Raw genomic sequence first — 21914 nt, 5'->3', positions numbered from 1 at the left:
GGGTTGTCATAGGAAGCTTAAGTTCATGCAGAAGAGACTGTATCCATAGAATTTCTAATGTGTGGTGTTGGCCCGATTTCAATATTCAACTTCTACATTTGAGTGATCAACAGAAGGCTGTTTGTTTTACTACCAAGAAACCATGCTTGGGCCAAAATAAATGTAAGACCCAAACATATGGAACGATGACCGTCTAGGTCTGAAGTGCCATCTGCATCATAAAATCCGCAAATGACCAATTGAGTGAGACTTGAAACAAGTTGCAATAGCAGCCCATGATGAAGGTCCCTAGCAGATACTGAAGAATACATTAGACCACCTTCCAATGATCTTCTAGTGGTTGAGAGAGAAATTGACATAGTTTGTTCACGCTAAAGCTAATTTCACCAATGATGGACCTACAGAGGTGAGGTTTTAGAGAAAATCAGGTCCAAATTCAGAGAGTTTGCACTTTGCAGTCTCTAGGCATAAGGTTGAAGATACCTTTAGCTAAGTACATATTAGTTTTGGCCTAAATGTCTCTAACATATTTTCCTCACAAGATAGAAAAATAATTTATGTGCATTATAGAGCTGCATGAATGGATAACATGCACAACTAAAATAGTTAGGAGCAGATTTGAATAGCAGTTTGGCATCGCATTGTTAATTTGGGAAAAAAGGAAGAGGATTGATTAGACAAGTGGAGGTTAGAGAAGCATGATTCTCCTACAATATGGAAATGCAATACCACAGTGTATTGCATTTTGATGGGGTTTGTGAAGAGAAATACTCTTCTCCTAGATTAGTAAGATATTTTGCAAATGGCTGATGCTCTTGTACTCAATCAGTCCGCAAAGAATTGATTTTCTTAAACAATTGGAGTTCCACCATAGTCTTGATTGCTGAAATTAACGCCATTGGGTATTACGGGTAAACCTTGGCCATTACCAATTAAAACCTGATCAGTGACTTGAAATGAAGTGCTATGTTGCTGAATTTTTGGAACATAGGTGACATGATGAGATGCACAAGGATCAAGCAACCATTGTTTTTGGAAACTGCTAATTGATTGATATATAAAAAGAGAACAAGGAGATGATACAAGGTCCCGGGTACCAGTAGTACCACAGGGAATAACAGCAGCCTGGTATCACAGTACCAGATATCCTCTCCCCCAACTAAAGTATGCCAATTACATAACATAAATATTTTCCCCACACCCACATAATGGTCACTGACGGATCTGGGTTTGTATAACTCGACCAAAACCTGCCCTGTACCAAAAACATCATCAACCCCATCAAAATCAAAGCTCACATAAAATCCCTCACCAATATCCCACAACAGAATCTAACTTATAGTGAATTTAGGAATGTCACAGGGTTGGCATTCCATTGAACAAAGGAAGAGCTAAATCCAGTGTTTAATCCCTTAATCCATGAACATATTGAAAAATAAATCCTCTCTAGCAACTGCTGGGCATCAAAAGAACCTTCCTTAAAAATAAAATTAAGCCATGAACCTGGTTTCAGACAGTTCTATAGTCCAATTTATACTGAATCACAAAACTGAAGATGAAATTGGATTAAAGCTATTCACTTGCAACTTTATAGATCAATTATGTATAAGCTTAATAGCATTAATAACACGACTTGTTCTTATTTACTGGTATACAAAAAGAAGCATTTGATGAAATCAGGGGGAAAATTCAAAAGACAAAGAATACATTTTTCAAACTGAACAGCAAAGAATACATAAGAAAAGAGAAAGATTTGCTGTCTTAAGAAAATACTATTACTGATTAGACACTGACTCAATTACTGATTAGACAGTGACACTGCGGAGCACAACAGTCTCAACGGTGAGTCCAGGGCCGAAACCAAATAGCACACCCCAGTCAAGGCCTTCACCGGTTGTGCCAAGTCCATTTTCTATTGATTTCTTCCTCATTTGATCCAAGATGAATAGCACACATGCACTTGACATGTTACCATACTCGCTGAGCACATGTCTAGTAGCTTCCATTTTTTCAGGCTTCAAGCCTAACTTAGCCTCAACTTGGTCCAAAATTGCGGGTCCACCAGGGTGTGCAATCCAGAAGATAGAATTGTAATCGGAGATTCCCAAGGGTTGGAAGGCTTCAACCAAGGCCTTCTCAATATTCTTAGAGATGAGTCCAGGAACATCCTTGAGGAGATGGAAAGTGAGTCCAACTTCGCGAAGGTGGCCATCAATAGCCCCTTCACTGTCTGGAAGGATTGTTTGGGCAGTCCAGATAAGCTGAAACAAAGGCTTTTCAACTGGTAAGGGGTCTGATCCAACAATGACAGCGGCTGCACCATCTCCAAACAAGGCTTGACCCACAAGGCTATCAAGATGGGTGTCAGTTGGGCCGCGGAATGTGACTGCGGTGATCTCAGAACAAACGACAAGCACGCGAGCACCCTTGTTGTTTTCAGCGAGGTCTTTGGCCAAACGAAGCACCGTGCCACCGGCAAAGCAGCCTTGTTGGTACATCATGTAACGCTTGACGGAGGGACGAAGGCCTAATAGTTTAGTGAGCTGATAATCAGCACCAGGCATGTCGACACCACTAGTGGTGCAAAAGATGAGATGGGTAATCTTGGACTTGGGTTGACCCCATTCCTTGATTGCCTTAGTTGCAGCCTCTTTTCCCAACTTTGGTACCTCCACAACCACCATGTCTTGCCTTGCATCCAACGAAGGTGCCATATATGCACAAACACTGGGATTCTCCTTCAGGATCTCTTCGTTTAAGTACATGTATAGCTTCTTAATCATCGACTTATCACCTGATCGAAATAAAAAAGTTAAATATCATTAGTATGTATTATTAATCAAATAAATGGTGTATGTTGAAAATAAACAATATACATATTATATAGTATACTGAAATGAAGATAGGATAAAAGAGAGAGATATAAATCTTACACATGCGCTTGAACTTTTCTTTGAGCTCAGTCATGTGCTCACTGTTGGTGATGCGGAAATAATAGTCAGGATAAGTACTCTGATCGACGCAGTTTGGAGGAGTGGCAGTGCCGATGGCCATGACGGTGGCAGGGCCTTCTGCACGTTGTGCCTTACGGATTGCTTCAACACTCACCATTGTTATAATTTTATGAATCAACTAATGAAGCTAGCTTGCACCAAAGAATGAAACTAATTAGTAATTAAGGAGTAGCTAGCTACGAAAGAAAAGTGTATGATGATGGGAAATGGATGTGGAAAGTGTCTTGGAATGTTGGATATATATACATAACTGAAAAGGGTGGGTAGGTTCCCCGTTAAGGTAGACGCGTGCATGCTTCCTCTGACTGCGCTTTTCTTTCAAACATGTGGTGTACCGCATAACTAAGTAGACTGTTTTGACTTTTCCCTTATAGTTGTAGTTATACCTACCCTTTTATTTACTATTTATTTATTTATTTATTTTTCTAACGAGTCCACAAATTACACTTTCTTAGCACCAAACAAGTGGATTAAATGATGTGAGATTGTTGTAGTTTAAGGAGAAGTTTCGAACGAATCCTGTAACTATGTTAAATACTTAGAGTAAGAGTTTTACTAATCATAATAATCTTATTCATTTTGAATAGAATTTCTTATTGTAAAAAAATATTTGTGATCTAGTCTAAAAAATTATTGTTTCTCCCCCTTTCCCTCAACAATTGTTACTCATAATTTTAGGATCTTCTCCGGTTACTAGAATTTTCTAGTAATTGTAAGAGAGCACTTTGAGTCTTTGGTTCTCCTAATGGAAAATTGGAGAGAAAGATACCTTTTTTTTTTAGTGTTTTTAAAAATAATTGTTTACTAATTAGCATGTGTTGATCTGAAGAAGATGTCTCTCTTTTCTATGTCTAGACCAAAATTATTCTCTATCCTAAAAGTTAAAAGAATCACGTTTCAGTTGATTCACATGTATATATAATGGTTGAATAAGATGACTTTAAATATGATGACTTTTAAAACTTGTACTTTTGAGTTACATGTTAGCTTTTATGTATATGAAAAAAAATGCTACGGGGGATTTTTGTGTATTGTGTTTAATTTGAAGGGTTAGTTTTATTTTTTTTGTGGGCTGCAATTTTCAAGTGGGAACAAAACAAAGGAAGAAAAAGGAGACAAAAAAGACTAGCCGCTCAAGTTTGTTGGAGAAAGGGGGAGAGAGTTTAATTGATTTAAATTTGGTTTAATTATTTTTTTACTATTACTATTTATTTAATTTGTGTAATTTCGTTCCACTGTTAATAAAAAATACAATTTGCTTCCTTAATTTTTATAAAATGATGGAATTTGGTTCCTTTCTTTCAGATTAACTTCAGGTCATTGAACACGGTTTTGAGGATTATGATTAGCTGACAGTTTTAATCCATCGTTAATTTTAAATAATAACGACACCTTTTGTGAAAATTAAGGAATCAAAATTCATTGCTTTTAAAATTAAGAAATCAAATTGAATCTTTATTAGTAATTGTACCAAAAAATTAAATTAAATAAATAAGTAGCAAGACAAAAAGTAATTAAGTCTTCAATTTTAAAATAAGTCGATGAATATGTATTTAGCTCTTGAACGTATAATATACTTTAAATTAAATTAATAATAAATATATAATTTTTTTTTCATTTAAAAAAGTTAGCTCTCGATGCATAAATAAAATCAAAGTGATGACTTTAGTATTCATTTCACGTAAGTCCAAATAATGTTTAAATTTTGATGATGGAAGAGCTTTTATAATTAGTCTACAAGATTATAAGACGTAGTTATCTTCTTTATTAACAGTTCACCTTCTGCTATGACATCACAAGTGAAATGTAACCTGATATCAATGTTTATTTTTCCTCCAGTAATACATCTGGCTTGGTTAAATGAATTGTGCTTGTCAAGAGATCTAGTTCACTTGGTTGAGCAAAGGTGTGCGAGTTATTGTAAACCTCCTTACACTGATAAAAATAAATGAATGTGCTTTGACTATCTCAAAACATCATCATGTCCTTTGGACTTGCACCAAGATCACAAACAAGACCTTCAAGCCATAAATCTTCTTTCACGGCTTTTGTAGCTACCATGCATATACTCCTCCTCTATTAGAGGAATTTAGTTCAGTTAGTTGAATAGGGTGGGTGAAAGTTATAAATTTCTTGATATCGTCTTTGATTTCTATGGATAAAAAAATATACTCCTCTTTTATAGTTGACAAGGTAAAAAAATAGAACTACCTATGCGAGATTGTAAATATAACCTATCAAGGACCTTCAACAACTAAGATCACCTGCATGATACAGTGATGGCCTAAATTAATTTGGCCATGACACTTCTTCTGGCACACACTTACAAAGTACAAATAAATTTAACTTTTTTATCATTGGAAAAGTTAGAATAAATATGGTAACTGAGGTACTACACTTTCTTGGTTCTTCAACATTTTCTAACTATTTTCTTAACCTTCTCCCTTTAATTTCTTTTCTGGATTTGGCCCACGTAGGTGAATTTGAACCTATAGGGAAGGCCAAGAAATTAGAGATGATATTTCCATTCCTACCGGTTTGCAGGAGAATTACAGCTGGGTGGATGAAGAAGTATTTGGTACATGAACTGAATTTTAACCTTTTGATAAAAAACAAACTAAGGGAAGAAGTAACTTTTGACATCGGATCCTATACTTAAATATAAATATCTAGTAGAAGTTCTTAAGTTCCTTAGAAATCTTTTTCTGATTTTTTAATTAAGATACTACAAAAATTAAAGATTGCTTCTTGTCAACTTCAGCTGAATAAATGGAGCTTAGTTTGAATATTCATACTACTGCAATCAGTCTCTTTCAGAAGGGAATTCTACAAAATTGGTCCTGCTACTAGCCTACTACTGAAACCACTCCTTACTACACTGATCCTAAAAACCTTCTAAATCCTGTGTCTTAGTGGCATTTGGAAACAACATTGCAAATTTAAAATAACCCTATGAATCAATAGAAATCAGAAACTTTCTATTTTATTAATGCAGAAAACATTAACTTCTGTACAATAAAATATAATCAATTCCATTTCTAACCTCTACAGAATTTTCCACTACAACAGGCCGAGTTTAAAATTATTGCCAAATAATGGTGTATCTCATGCACTAATAGAATCAGAATTTATTTTTAATTAAATTAATAGCAACTAATAATCTTACTTTTCACTTCAGAAAATAACTCTAAAGGCTAATATAACCGATTATTTTAATTAGTCAAGGACCGATTCATACATCTCATAAAATAACACCACCAATTCTAACCCTGGAGCCTATACTCTGGTCAGTGATATGAACATTTGCTTTTTTAATAATTTTGTCCTTATTTCTGTCAACTGAGATTTAGTTCTTTAAGCAATAAGGGAAGGAAGCGTGTTTTCTTATCAATTAACTAGGTTTAATTGATACTTATGATCCCTTTTGTATAATATTTTTTCTGACTCAGATAACTCACAACAAACAGAAAATTTTAAGCCAAAGTGGGCTAAGTTAATCGGCACAACTCTTTTACACAATTAATCCATAAATAAACCTGGTTTACATAGTTAAATTTATATTCAATCACAAAGAATCTTTCTACGAAGATGAAGTTGGACAAAAGATATTAGATGAAGAAACTTTATTTAATGGTGTGTTTGGTAGAGGGGGTAAGGAGAAACAACTCCACTTAATAAAACTTGTTTACCTTTTTCATCAAATTGACTTTTTCATTTAGTTCACTAAATGAAACAAGTCCCTGTCATTTGTTATTTTCCTCCCCAATTCAATGATATCAGCTTGATACCTGCTCTGTATCAAACAAGTTTTCAAGGTTCAGCCCTTTGGACATAGAAATTAACTCAAATGCATTCATTGCTGTTGACTGCTGTTCGTTCTTCTCCGTCACATGGTGCTCCTGAAAACACATGCAAAATCCTTTATGAGATAATATTCCAGAACTCACAGAAAATCAATATCAATATCATGTCTAATTATCTTCAACATACTTCAGAATCTTTAAAGACAGCTTCAATATCGTCGAGGTTGGTTTCCCCATTCTTCTGAAAAACTGGAAGCTTATAATCTTTTCTTAAACCATTCATCATCCAAATTCTAACCTTGAAGCCTGTACTCTGGTAAGTGATATGGAATATTTTTTATATTTTTTTTCTAACGCTGTCCATACTTTTGTGTCAACTAAGATTTCGTTCTTTAAGTAATCAAGGTAGGACGTATATTTTATTAGCTACCACGATTACTTGATACTAATTGAATTCTTCTGTATAATTTTTCTCACACACCCAGATAACTCATACACAACACTCTTTACACAATTAGCCCATAAGTAAACCTGGTTCGAGACAGTTCTATAGTTCAATTTATCATCAATCATAGAGAATCTTTCAATGAAGATAAAATTGGACAAAAGATATTCACTTTGCAACTTCATATATAGATAACTTGTGTGTAAGCTTAATTGAAAAAATAGTATAACAAGTTGTTATTTACTAGTATACAAACAGAAGCATTTGCAGGGCAGGGGAAAAAAAATCGAAACACAATACGTTTTTTCAAACCGGCCAGCCAAGAATACATATGAAAAAAGAAAGATTTGTTCTCTTGCTCAATATATATGATCAGAGAGTGACACTGCGGAGCACAACAGTCTCAACGGTGAGTCCAGGGCCGAAACCAAATAGCACACCCCAGTCAAGACCTTCACCGGTTGTGCCAAGTCCATTTTCTATTGATTTCTTCCTCATTTGATCCAAGATGAATAGCACGCATGCACTTGACATGTTACCATACTCGCTGAGCACATGTCTAGTAGCTTCCATTTTTTCAGGCTTCAGGCCTAACTTAGCCTCAACTTGGTCCAAAATTGCGGGTCCACCAGGGTGTGCAATCCAGAAGATAGAATTGTAATCGGAGATTCCCAAGGGTTGGAAGGCTTCAACCAAGGCCTTCTCAATATTCTTGGAGATGAGTCCAGGAACATCCTTGAGGAGATGGAAAGTGAGACCAACTTCGCGAAGGTGTCCATCAATAGCCCCTTCACTGTCTGGAAGGATTGTCTGGGCAGTCCAGACAAGCTGAAACAAAGGCTTTTCAACTGGTAAGGGGTCTGATCCAACAATGACAGCGGCTGCACCATCTCCAAACAAGGCTTGACCCACAAGGCTATCAAGATGGGTGTCAGTTGGGCCGCGAAATGTGACTGCGGTGATCTCAGAACAAACGACAAGCACGCGAGCACCCTTGTTGTTTTCAGCGAGGTCTTTGGCCAAACGAAGCACCGTGCCACCGGCAAAGCAGCCTTGTTGGTACATCATGTAACGCTTGACGGAGGGGCGAAGGCCTAATAGTTTAGTGAGCTGATAATCAGCACCAGGCATGTCGACACCACTAGTGGTGCAAAAGATGAGATGGGTAATCTTGGACTTGGGTTGACCCCATTCCTTGATTGCCTTAGTTGCAGCCTCTTTTCCCAACTTTGGTACCTCCACAACCACCATGTCTTGCCTTGCATCCAACGAAGGTGCCATGTAAGCACAAACACTCGGATTCTCTTTCAGGATCTCTTCGTTTAAGTACATGTATCGCTTCTTAATCATCGACTTATCACCTGATCGAAATAATAAATTAAATTTCATTAATATCACTAATCAAATCAAAGGAATATGTTGAAAATAAACAATATACATATTGTATAAAGAAATGAAGAAAGGAGAGAGATATATATCTTACACATGCGCTTGAATTTTTCTTTGAGCTCGGTCATGTGCTCGCTGTTGGTGATGCGGAAATAATAGTCAGGATAGGTACTCTGATCCACGCAGTTGGGAGGAGTGGCGGTGCCAATAGCCATGACAGTGGCAGGGCCTTCTGCACGTTGCGCCTTACGAATCTCTTCAACACTCACCATCCTAGCTGGTTAAGAAAAGAATGGAAGTGGGAAGTAGCAAGTAGGATAGAAAGGGTATGATATGATGATGGGGGTGGATGTTGGAAAGTGATTTGGAAAGGTGGATATATATAGATAGTTGATATTGGTAGGTAGGCTAAGGTACGTAGATGCTATGCATGCTTCCTCTGACTCGTGGCTGCGCTTTGTTTCAACTATGTGGTGCCCCGCATGGCTACGTAGACTGATGACTACTCTCTTATTTTAACAACCCAATATTTTTGGTTTTTTGTTTATTTTTTAATCAACACGTTTTCATTAGGAGAAGCCACGAAAGTGATGAATTGATGATTAGGAAAAGTCAATGGTGAAGGTCATAGAGGGAAAAAAAAAGGGGGGTGGCCTCCAGGGTGATCCTATGGAAGGACTGACCCACTCCATTATGCATTGCAATAAGATGGGGTCAGGTTTGAAATTTTTCTTATAGATAAACTAAACATTAGATTTAATTATATTTTTTATTCTAATTTTTTAATTTTTGACGAATTTTATCTTAATCTTTAAATTTTGGACATTTTATCTCAACTTTTAATAATCCTACAAATTTTATCCTTCATCACTTTACTAGTTACATAATTATATTTTTTTTATCCCTAACTTATTAGTTTTTGCCAAATTTTATTCCAACTTTAAATTTTTTTGACAAAATTTATCCTTAATTTTAATTTTTTTTGACAAATTTTACCCCAACTTTTGTGCTTATAAATAGATAAATAATAGAGGATAAAATTCACAAGTTTCTTAAAAATTGAAAATAAAATGTGTCAAATTAAAAAATTAGGGATAAAATTCACTAAAAATTAAAAAATTAAAAATAAAAAGTGCAATTAAGCCTATGTGTAACTACATACGGTGGAAAATCAAACATAGATTCTCTTGTTAAATAATTAGGTTTGTATTTAAAATGAAATAACAACAAAGTTTATTTTCTCAAGAAAACAAAAAATGTTCCTAAAATTTCCTATGTTGTTATTTTAGTATTTAAATTTAATTTAACTATATTATATTTTAATTTCGAAAGTATGTTATTATTGTCATTTACATCGCATGACCTTTGAAACTTTGGATTAAAATGAGTTACCTTTGGTCATTTTAGCACTTTCAAGACTAAATTAACAGCGTCTTACGCTTTTACTTTTACGAATTTGTTCACTTATCCGATTAATAAAGACAGATATAAAAATTAAAACCCAACCTAATTCCTGTTGAATTTAATTTAGTGAGATCGAGAAAACCTTTGGGAAACTTTAAGGATGATTGGGTCAGCATTTTCATCGAATGCAATTTGGGAAGCATCAGTGTTTGGAATGGGTTTATGTGTGACAGGTTCTGTGGATTTCACATCAACAATAATAATAAGCAATTTTTTTCTTCTCAAAATCAAATTTATTCAATTTTGGTATTCGGTGGTGGGAATACAAGGCGTTCAACTGGTGCTTCATTTGGTTTGCTGATAGCGATAGGTGGTTGCTTTTATTTTCTCGTGGTTATGTTCTATAATCGGATGGCTGAATTATTCGTAAATGTTTAGAGGCTCTGCCAAGTTCAGCAAGATAAAGCTATTTTTTTCGTAATTATGCAACATGTTGCTGGTAGATAGCTTTGATGCACAGCAAAATTGTATTCTGATATAACTTTCAGTAGGGGCACAACTTGTGCAGCTAAGCTGCTTTTAATAATATTTCTATCCTTTGCATCTCAAGAAAAAAAAAATTGTTCATTGGATTGGAGTCGATTTTAGTTTTGCCAGAAATAACTGAATCAATCCAAATCAAATTGAATTACTAAATACTATTAACATTAAAGCTACTTTGTTGATGATGTTGATACGATACACTCCCTTTTTATAATGTCAATGACTATATCCTTTCTCTGTCAACAAATGACTATGTCCTTTTATCCAAATCTATTTATTTGAGAATCATTTTAACGTGTTTTTAATCAAATTTGTAAGGTATATATATAATCATTATAATGGGATAGTCAACAGTCAACATAGTCATGCAGTGTACAATATAGTTGAGAGAAAACACAGAACACAGCCAATTCGTTAGAGGAAACATGCTCATCATCTACTCAGTACTCACCTACCCACTTCAAGTTCAACTGTCTATCTATTCATATATATATACCCACCCTTCCAAACCACTTTGCAACATCCATCCAAGCCTTTTCTTTCCTAGCTACTACACTTTCATTCTTTGCTTCAGAAAATTAACTAGCTAGGATGGTCAGTGTTGAAGAGATCCGTAATGCACAACGTGCAGAGGGCCCTGCCACTGTCATGGCTATTGGCACCGCAACTCCTCCAAACTGTGTCGATCAGAGTACCTATCCTGACTATTATTTCCGCATCACCAACAGCGAGCACATGACCGAGCTCAAAGAAAAATTCAAGCGCATGTGTAAGATATATATCTCTCTCCTTTCTTCATTTCTTTATACAATATGTATATTGCTTATTTTCAACATATTCCTTTGATTTGATTAGTGATATTAATGAAATTTAATTTATTATTTCGATCAGGTGATAAGTCAATGATTAAGAAGCGATACATGTACTTAAATGAAGAAATCCTGAAAGAGAATCCGAGTGTTTGTGCTTACATGGCACCTTCGTTGGATGCAAGGCAAGACATGGTGGTTGTGGAGGTACCAAAGTTGGGAAAAGAGGCTGCAACTAAGGCAATCAAGGAATGGGGTCAACCCAAGTCCAAGATTACCCATCTCATCTTTTGCACCACTAGTGGTGTCGACATGCCTGGTGCTGATTATCAGCTCACTAAACTATTAGGCCTTCGCCCCTCCGTCAAGCGTTACATGATGTACCAACAAGGCTGCTTTGCCGGTGGCACGGTGCTTCGTTTGGCCAAAGACCTCGCTGAAAACAACAAGGGTGCTCGCGTGCTTGTCGTTTGTTCTGAGATCACCGCAGTCACATTCCGCGGCCCAACTGACACCCATCTTGATAGCCTTGTGGGTCAAGCCTTGTTTGGAGATGGTGCAGCCGCTGTCATTGTTGGATCAGACCCCTTACCAGTTGAAAAGCCTTTGTTTCAGCTTGTCTGGACTGCCCAGACAATCCTTCCAGACAGTGAAGGGGCTATTGATGGACACCTTCGCGAAGTTGGTCTCACTTTCCATCTCCTCAAGGATGTTCCTGGACTCATCTCCAAGAATATTGAGAAGGCCTTGGTTGAAGCCTTCCAACCCTTGGGAATCTCCGATTACAATTCTATCTTCTGGATTGCACACCCTGGTGGACCCGCAATTTTGGACCAAGTTGAGGCTAAGTTAGGCTTGAAGCCTGAAAAAATGGAAGCTACTAGACATGTGCTCAGCGAGTATGGTAACATGTCAAGTGCATGTGTGCTATTCATCTTGGATCAAATGAGGAAGAAATCAATAGAAAATGGACTTGGCACAACCGGTGAAGGCCTTGACTGGGGTGTGCTATTTGGTTTCGGCCCTGGACTCACCGTTGAGACTGTTGTGCTCCGCAGTGTCACTGTCTAATCCATATATCTTGTGCAAGACCAAGTCCTTTTCTTTCTTATTCATTCTTTCATGTTGAGTTTGAAAAATGTATTCTTTCTCTTCCTTTTTTTCCCTGCTTCCCTCACATGCTTCTTTTTTTATATCAGTAAATAAGAACATGTTATATTACTATTAATGCAATTAAGTTTTCACAAAATTCATCTATATATTCAGTTGCAAAGTGAATATCTCTTGTCCAATTTCATCTTTATTGAAAGATTCTTTGTGACTTGCTATAAAAGTGACTGTAGAACTTTGCAGGTTTATGGCTTAATTGTGTAAAGAGAATAGTGCCAATTAACGTAGTCCACTTAGGCTTAATTTTTTTTTTTTTTTTTTGTGTTGATTGAGTTATCTAACTGTGAGTCTGTGAGAAAAACATTATAAAAAAGGGATTAATAAGTATCAAGTAAACCTAGTAGGTAAGAAATTGCACTTCCTACCTTGATTACTTAATGAACAAAATCTAAGTCGACAAAGTGGTTGGACTGCTCTTCGCATTATTTGCCTTACAAGAGTTAACTACTTAACCACAATAGATAACATTTATCCATGACTTCGTATTAACACTTTAAAATAAATGTTCCATACCACCTATGAGGTGTAGTATGGGCTCTAAGGTTAGAATTTATGTTTCAGTTGGTATCATGCTGCAGCTTATGGTGTGCATCAATATGTGAAATCTATTACTCAATTTGTTTCAGTTTGTATTACATTTTCATTGTGTGCTTTTGATTTAATATATGAAATATCATAACGCAGTTTATCACTTTAGGTAGTTTTTATCATATTCCAGTTTATCTTGTGCTTCTGGTTGAGTATCAGATTGCAGTTTTTATCAGATTGTAGTTTATGGTGTGCTTCTGATTCAATATGTAAAATTTGTGACACAATTTGTTTCAGTTTTTATCTTATTGTAATTTATGATTTGGTTCTATCTGTGTATCATTTAGGTTTTGTTGTTCGGGTGATGGTGTGCTGTGAAATTTATCACAATCTCATGGGGTGCCAATTTGGCTCTGCTGCTCTGGCCATTGTATACCAATATGATTCTAATCATGGTATGTTAGTTTGTTTCTGGTTATGGTGTGTCAATTTTTTTTTACGTCTGTACCAATTTGATTCTGTTTTAGGGGCCTTGGTTTATTGTGAAATCTGTCACAATTTAGGGACATTTGTTAGTTTGTTTCAGTCATGGAGTTTTGTGATGTATTAATACCAACCAATTTACTTATGTAATGAGCATTTTAAAACCGAATGACCATTTAAAACCTTGCACATAAAAGCATAATTTTGATATCTCATTAGCATTTATTTGTCATTAGCATAACCTGTCACAACCAAGTTGTAATTCTTATCACACCCTTAAAATCTGACAAACTATAAATATCTAGTAAACCTAGTAGCTAAGAAAATGCACTTCTATCTTGATTACTTAAAGAATTAAATCTCAGTTGGGACAAAAAGTATGGTCATCATTTCGGATTATTGATTTTACATCAGTTAACTATTTCACCACATATAACACGTGTGTGTAGGTATTAACACGTTTATGGGGGGATATCCATATCACCTACCAGGTATAGTATAGGCTCCAATGTTAGAATTAGTAGTTATTTTCTGATAAAAATGTTCCTTATCACCGACCTGTTTTAGTCATAAATTATAATATGTTTACAAATACAAACTATATATAATATGATAAAAACAATACTATCATATTATTGAAGATAATTAATTGTAGAAAAATGTATCATTGCTTACTTTGCAATACAATCATGACTCAAGAGTCTTCCTATTTAGGCAACTGATAATCAAGAATAACAGGAAATATGTGGTTGGTCCAATAACAATTCAATAGTGGGTGGCCCAATAGGCTAAAAAAATGGTAGGATACTTTCTTAGTATTAGGGACTAAATCAACCCCAAAAAATCGACGTTAAATGAAGATCGTCCAAGTTTTATTTAAACCACATCTTTAATTCGATGTGGGACTAAACCATCATCCTTGAAGTTTCAATTAAGGCAACCCCAAAGAGGCCCCAACTAAAGAAGGATAGGACTGACGGCAATTAAGGTGGTTTTCCAACATATCCCTTACTGAATCTACATAATTTTCGTCCGTATAAATCTCCATAGCAAGACTTCCACCTCTTTTGAGCAAGAGTCCTCCGGAGATGACGTAGGAAGTGCATTTTCTTAGCTACTAGGTTTACTTGATACTTTTTTTTTTACTGCGGTTTACTTGATACTTATTGATCTGTTTCATATAATGTTGTATATCACAGTCAAATAACTCACCCAAGACAGAAAATTTTAAGCTAAACTGGACTAAGTTAATCGGCACAACTCTCTTTACACAAACCACATAATTCCAAACAGTTCTACAGTCCAATTTATACACAATCACGAAGAATCTTTTGTTGGAGATGAAATTGGTAAAAATAAAATAGAAGATATTCACTTTGCAACTGTATAGTATAGATCAATTGTGTATAAGCTTAATTGCATTAATAATAAGATGTGTTCTCGTTTAGTGTTTACTGGTATACAAAAAAGAAGAATGTGAGAAAGCAAAAGAGAAAGAATACATTTTTCAAACTAAAAAAGCAATAATACATAAGAAGAAAAGAAGGATCTGTGTTCTTGCTCAATATATATGATTAGACAGTGACACTGCGGAGTACAACAGTCTCAACAGTGAGTCCAGGACCGAAACCAAATAGCACACCCCAGTCAAGGCCTTCGCCGGTTGTGCCAAGTCCATTTTCTATTGATTTCTTCCGCATTTGATCCAAGATGAATAGCACACATGCACTTGACATGTTACCATACTCGCTGAGCACATGCCTAGTAGCTTCCATTTTTTCAGGCTTCAAGCCTAACTTAGCCTCCACTTGGTCCAAAATTGCGGGTCCACCAGGGTGTGCAATCCAGAAGATAGAATTGTAATCGGAGATTCCCAAGGGTTGGAAGGCTTCAACCAAGGCCTTCTCAATATTCTTGGAGATGAGTCCAGGAACATCCTTGAGGAGATGGAAAGTGAGACCAACTTCGCGAAGGTGTCCATCAATAGCCCCTTCACTGTCTGGAAGGATTGTCTGGGCAGTCCAGACAAGCTGAAACAAAGGCTTTTCAACTGGTAAGGGGTCTGATCCAACAATGACAGCGGCTGCACCATCTCCAAACAAGGCTTGACCCACAAGGCTATCAAGATGGGTGTCAGTTGGGCCGCGGAATGTGACTGCGGTGATCTCAGAACAAACGACAAGCACGCGAGCACCCTTGTTGTTTTCAGCGAGGTCTTTGGCCAAACGAAGCACCGTGCCACCGGCAAAGCAGCCTTGTTGGTACATCATGTAACGCTTGACGGAGGGACGAAGGCCTAATAGTTTAGTGAGCTGATAATCAGCACCAGGCATGTCGACACCACTAGTGGTGCAAAAGATGAGATGGGTAATCTTGGACTTGGGTTGACCCCATTCCTTGATTGCCTTAGTTGCAGCCTCTTTTCCCAACTTTGGTACCTCCATAACCACCATGTCTTGCCTTGCATCCAACGAAGGTGCCATATATGCACAAACACTGGGATTCTCCTTCAGGATCTCTTCGTTTAAGTACATGTATCGCTTCTTAATCATCGACTTATCACCTGAAATAATAAATTAAATTTCATTGATATCATTAATGAAATCAAAGGTATATGTTGGAAATAAGCAACATGCATATTATATAATGAAATGAAGATAGGATAAAAGAGAGAGATATCTTACACATGCGTTTGAATTTTTCTTTGAGCTCGGTCATGTGCTCGCTGTTGGTGATGCGGAAATAATAGTCAGGATAGGTACTCTGATCCACGCAGTTGGGAGGAGTGGCGGTGCCAATAGCCATGACAGTGGCAGGGCCTTCTGCACGTTGTGCCTGACGGATCTCTTCAACACTCACCATTGTAATAATTAATTTTGTGAATGAACTAATGAAGCTATAGCTTGCAGCAAATTAAAGAATGAAAGTAATTAAGGAGTAGCTAGGCACGAAAGAAAAGGGTATGAGGGTGGGAATGAATGTGGCAAAGTGGCTCAGATATATATATACATGCATAATTGAAAAGGGTGGGTAGGTAGATGCGCGCATGCTTCCTCTGACTACGCTTTTTTTTCTTTCAAATATATGGTGTATGTACCGCATGTCTAAGTAGACTGTTGACTCTCCCAACACACCAACCCATTCTTTTCCCCCAATAATCAGCAAATTTTTTTTTTGTTCTCCATAGTCCATACTTCTTTACAATTGCTTCTCCTAATTTTGGAATTACTTTTTTATTTCTGGTTAGAGTTTTTGGAAAAATAATTACTTACTGTTATGTGTGTTGATGTGAATGAAAGGGACTCATATCCCTGGTAAGAAATTAGTTTTGATCAGTTTCAAGTGTATCAAAAAGAAATGTCACGAGAGATTTACTTGTTTTAATATTGTGCGTAAATGATTAGTTTAAGTTCATTTATCGCCCAGAAAAATAATTCGAAAAAATAATTGTTTTAAATAAAACTCAGACTCATTAGTCATTACTTAATAACTATTCAACTAATACCTTAAGATATTGGGTATCTTGTTTAAAAAATAGATAGAAGATGTCCAAAATTAAAATATAATAAAGAACTTATTAATTATTATGATAATTTTAAGTAAAACAAAATTATTTTTTTTTTCTTATGAATTTTTTATTGATAATTTAAAGTAATGTTATTAACTTTTAGAATTATATTCACATATATATCATCTATATGTGTAATTTAATAAATGAAATTTATTAATCTTTATTTAATAAATGCTATTATTTTTTGAATTTGGATGTCTCTTGTTTTTTATAATCAAGATTAATTTGGATTAAATTTATACAATACTAGTTTATGATAATGAGTCCATGATTTTAATTAAAGATATTATCCAATCAATTGTTTTATAGTAGTACATGATGATCAAATTCTAATAATATTTATTCCTAATTAGTTACATGACAGATTGATTCTTGGACATATACATTTATTCCTAATAGTTTAGGAACATCATTTAAAAAAATATAAGTTAAGAGAACAATTGAAAAAAAATAATTTAGGAACTTAATTAAAATTTGTCAAATAATGCATTTGCTAATAATATAACCTTATTCTCTCAACCAAATAGTAAATGAGAAAAAATTATTTACTAATAATATTAACACAATATATTATAATATAATGCGGAGTCGTGAATTTTAAACAATTTAAAAAAAAGGTGAAATTGTGCTTAATTTCACTACACTAAACTAAATATAAAAAAAGTTGAGAATGTATTAAATTATTCATTTTTCATTTAAAAAATAGTAAAAAAAACACGACTTATAAAAAATTGTAACAAAAATTAATATTCATTTAATGATAAACAGACTATTGCATATAATACTCCCTCCTTCCTAAAACAAATGGTCTTTCTATTTTTTTTCAAAACAATAATCTTTTTAGCTTTTTAAACTATTTTTTAAATACTATTCTTAAGCATAATTAAAAAGATCAATTAACACATGCAATTAAAAGAGACATTTATCATAAAAAAAATAGTCGATGAATAGTAAAATTTATTGTTATTGATGGCTAATGGGATAATTAGCTTATAACAAAATGAGTTAATAAATTGAGAATATTTTATTTAAAATTTATATCAATTAAATGTTTGTGAATTAGTGGGTCACAGGTTTAAAATATCATTGTCTTAGAAGTGAGGCAGTAATATAATTGTAAGAAAATTGCATGTCTATGTCATATAATTATTGTCTATACACAATTTAACTTAATTTTGAAAATACAATAATAAGTTGGAAAAGCTTAAAGTAGAGCCCACCCATCATTAATACAGCTCAGCTCCCCCTCCACCACCTCACACATAGATTACATATATACACTTGCTCTTGTCCTTGCTTTTATTACCTTGGACCTATATACCACGTTTATATTCACAAGTTTAATAAAACTTGTTGAAACTTGTGAATGGTGCCACACCACGCAGACTTGTTGAAATTCACAAGTTTATAAAAATACCAAAATTATCTCTACACTTTTTCCGCATTTGTGATGAATGTGTGTGAGGATAGTCCGTAAATCGTACAAATCAAGTTGATCCGTAAGGTTGATACGGATCAATATGATCCGTAAACCTTTTACGAAACAATACGGATTAAGTTGATCCATAAGACTCTTATAGATCAACTTAAATGATTTACGGATCAAAGATATTTTTGTCATTTCATCTTAAGTGTTGGGTGCACAGATAATAATACTGGATGCAACTAGCATTTTATTAAAATACCAAATCATGATTATGCATTCTCACATGGGCCGCCAGCACCATTCACAAGTTTCAACAAAAAAACATATAATTATAATAAATGAATGGAGGGGCACGGAAAGGATGAATCAAGCCAAGTCTGCGTGTTTTTCCTTTTCTACCCCTAAGCGAACACCATAATACCCGACGTACCACTGCACGAACTTTCTGAGACCAGCGGCGAGATCCGTGGTGGGCTTGTACCCCAAGTCCCTCCACGCCAAGCTCACGTTAGCATGCGTGAACGGAACGTCGCCGTTTCGAGGCATTTTGATCACGTGCTTCTTCGCCTTTACCCCGAGCAACGTCTCCAACACGGAAACAAGTTTACCCACCGGCACCGGCGATGTGTTACCGAGATTGTAAACTCTCAGCTGCGCGGGGCCGCGCTTCTTCCCTACGACGCCGCCGGTGCTCTTCTCCGCCGTGTCGAGGGCACCGAGGCAGCCCTTGACGACGTCGTCGATGTAAGTGAAGTCACGCGCGACTTCTCTCTCGTCATGCGTCTGGTACACGTCAATGGGCTTTCTCTGGAGAATGGACTTAGTGAAGAAAAAGTAAGCCATGTCGGGCCTTCCCCAGGGCCCATAAACAGTGAAGAAGCGCAATCCGGTGAGGGAGAGTCCATAGATATGATTATAGGTGTGCGCGATTGCTTCGCCTGCTTTTTTAGTTGCCGCGTAGAGGCTCGCAGGCTGGTCCGTACGGTGGAGTTCGGAGAATGGGCTTTCGTCATTGAGCCCATAGACGGAACTCGAGGAGGCCCAAACGATGGCGGGCTGGGGGTTAGCGTTTTTGGAAGCTTCTAGAAGAGTTACGAATCCGGCGATGTTGGATGCCACGTAGGAGTGGGGGTTCTGCATGGCGTAGCGGACGCCCGCTTGTGCTGCGAGGTGGAGGACGTGGGAGAACGAAACGACGTCGAAGATCTTGGCGAGCAACGGGGCGTCGTTTAGGTCGGCTTCGATGATGAGGATTTGGTGTTTGGCGAGGAGGTGCTGGCGTGCGCGTTTTAGGGAGGGGTCGTAGTAGGAGTTGAAGTTGTCGAGCCCGAGGACGCCGTCGCCGCGCTTCTTCAGGGAGAGGGAGCAGTGGGAGCCAACGAAGCCCGCCGCGCCGGTGACCAGCACCGACATGCCGTGGGGGCGGCGGGGGAGGGCGGAGTGGCGGACCTGATTCTCCCATGCGGGGCCGTGGAAGGCGGAGGAGAGGAGGAGGTGGTGGGTGGAGAGGGTGTAGAGGAGGAGGAGGAGGATGAAGGATGTCTTAAGGAGTTTGAAGCTGTTGAGTCTGCGGAGGTAGCTGTTGTAACGCATCAGCTTTATGGTTTTGCTGGTGTCCGGTGAAGATGCCATGGTTTTTAATGCTACTTTGTTAGGAACAAGAACAACATGAGATATCAGCTGCTGCGAGGCTATGATAAGGAAAAAGGGGCTCTCGAAAACGTGTCTGAGAAGATTCATATAAAGGGATACAAGAGAGAGGGAGGGAGAGCTAGAGATTTGTATTGGTTGGACTTTGGAGACCACATTCTTTTTCTCAATTCTTCTCACTACCACACACACACACATGCATGGCCAATTAACTTAACTTCAGACATATCACCAATAAATATACAAATTAACTAACAAAAAATATATTTGTCCCTAGTCCCCGCCGACAAAACAGAACTCAAATCATGCAGCGTTAAACTTTTAATTACAATAGCTGGTTTCTACTTAGGTTGCAGACAAATAGATTGTTTTCAAAAGACTGAGCAAGTTACGTGATATACTTTGGCGCAACTCACTGCTAAAAATACATGATTTTAAGACATGTGTTTAACAACGATGGTCCAAAAATCATCATCATTTTAAACGCGGTAATAATTTTGTAATTATTACCAACATTTCAAATATGATTCTCGCGAAATCGACTTTAAATGTGGATAATTTTAACTTTGAAATGTTGGCGCTCGTTCCTCTCCTCTGGCTCGTTGTCTTCTTCATGTTCTCCTTCTCCCTCTCTCCTCTGTCGAATGTCATCTAGGTCTTCAACGGGAGAGAGAGAGAAACAAAGACAAAGAGTGATTTAAACATCTCTTTCCTCTGTCTCCGCCTCCTCTAACAAAGTTAACTCTGCCATCCAGATCGCCATGACCCGCTTATTTCCGAGGGCACAAGGCCCAACCCATGGACGATGCCTATTACCTGAAGCCACAAAAGCCATGGCTCACCTCCCATAATTTATATTTTCATGTCAGTTTTCCTTTCAAGTTCAAGTTAGAATCTTTTGTTCACCCAGTGAGCCATGGATGACACTGAGTTGGACGTTGCGTTCGGGTTCTCGTCTGAGTTTTCCTACGAGTTCGACTCGATAGGAACTTAACTAGTTCATTCCGGTTCAACCGGGACTAAGAGTAGCGACGATGAAGACTTCTTCACCGAGTTGACTCGCCGGTCGAGTCACACCTCACTCAATGAAACAAGGAAGAAACAACAACTCCTTACCGTTCCCATATGCAACAATGACAAAGTTGAGGTAATGATAACCAAAAAAACACATTGTTTTCTTCCTTTCTTAAATCTTTTGTTTCAGGGAAGCTAACTTAGTATTTTTTTTTTTTTTTAGAGTCAGAAGATGATGGCTTGTGGTTTGGCTGGGTCATCTTAGTCTATTTTTTTTTTAAAAGACATTTTAAGACTCGAACAACTTTCTTACAAAGTAGATTTTTATGATGATTTTTGAAAAAATAATCTTAGTATTTATATATTTTAAAAAAATGTATATTTTAAGACGGTTATTTTTCAAAAAATTTCATTAAAAAAAACATCCTAAAATGATTTTCAAATAAAAATTATTTTAAAATTCTCAATTTTTTAAATATATTTTAAATAAATATATTCTAATGATTCTTTTTTAAGACAATTTTTAAGTTAAAATTATCTTAAGATAGTTATTTATTTAAAAATCATTTTAAAATTATATTTTTCTAAAATAATTTTTTTAAAAATCATTGTAGAAATTCTTAAATTTTGACGACATTAACTTCAAAGATAATTTAAAATTGTCA

The 21914-nt window shown here is 36.4% G+C and overlaps 5 protein-coding genes across 5 annotated transcripts; 1 reads left to right on the top strand and 4 right to left on the bottom strand.

Moving 5' to 3' along the window:
- Positions 1-1606: 1606 nt before the first annotated feature.
- On the bottom strand, positions 1607-3216 carry CHS9 (chalcone synthase 9). The gene is made up of 2 exons (NM_001371377.1): positions 2934-3216; positions 1607-2794 (listed from the first exon to the last, which is right to left on the bottom strand). The coding sequence occupies exons 1-2, from the start codon at positions 3109-3111 to the stop codon at positions 1806-1808; spliced, it is 1167 nt and encodes a 388-aa protein (NP_001358306.1). The 5' UTR covers positions 3112-3216; the 3' UTR covers positions 1607-1805.
- A 4217-nt stretch (positions 3217-7433) lies between these two features.
- Positions 7434-9005, bottom strand: CHS1 (chalcone synthase 1). Its single transcript, NM_001350109.1, has 2 exons — positions 8746-9005; positions 7434-8623 (listed from the first exon to the last, which is right to left on the bottom strand). The coding sequence occupies exons 1-2, from the start codon at positions 8921-8923 to the stop codon at positions 7635-7637; spliced, it is 1167 nt and encodes a 388-aa protein (NP_001337038.1). The 5' UTR covers positions 8924-9005; the 3' UTR covers positions 7434-7634.
- A 2184-nt stretch (positions 9006-11189) lies between these two features.
- CHS3 (chalcone synthase 3) lies at positions 11190-12478 on the top strand. Its single transcript, NM_001289367.1, has 2 exons — positions 11190-11367; positions 11490-12478. The coding sequence occupies exons 1-2, from the start codon at positions 11190-11192 to the stop codon at positions 12476-12478; spliced, it is 1167 nt and encodes a 388-aa protein (NP_001276296.1).
- A 2528-nt stretch (positions 12479-15006) lies between these two features.
- Positions 15007-16547, bottom strand: CHS5 (chalcone synthase 5). The gene is made up of 2 exons (NM_001360359.1): positions 16273-16547; positions 15007-16151 (listed from the first exon to the last, which is right to left on the bottom strand). Exons 1-2 carry the CDS (start codon positions 16448-16450, stop codon positions 15163-15165), a joined length of 1167 nt encoding a protein of 388 aa, NP_001347288.1. The 5' UTR covers positions 16451-16547; the 3' UTR covers positions 15007-15162.
- A 2268-nt stretch (positions 16548-18815) lies between these two features.
- Positions 18816-20522, bottom strand: LOC100778050 (UDP-glucuronate 4-epimerase 6). Its single transcript, XM_003532692.5, has one exon. It carries the CDS (start codon positions 20431-20433, stop codon positions 18952-18954), a length of 1482 nt encoding a protein of 493 aa, XP_003532740.2. The 5' UTR covers positions 20434-20522; the 3' UTR covers positions 18816-18951.
- Positions 20523-21914: the final 1392 nt, after the last annotated feature.

Source organism: Glycine max, chromosome 8 (assembly GCF_000004515.6).
Source record: "Glycine max cultivar Williams 82 chromosome 8, Glycine_max_v4.0, whole genome shotgun sequence".
Classification (NCBI taxonomy): domain Eukaryota; kingdom Viridiplantae; phylum Streptophyta; class Magnoliopsida; order Fabales; family Fabaceae; genus Glycine; species Glycine max.
Note: the sequence above shows the minus strand (reverse complement) of the source record. Positions and strands in the feature narration are given on the sequence as shown.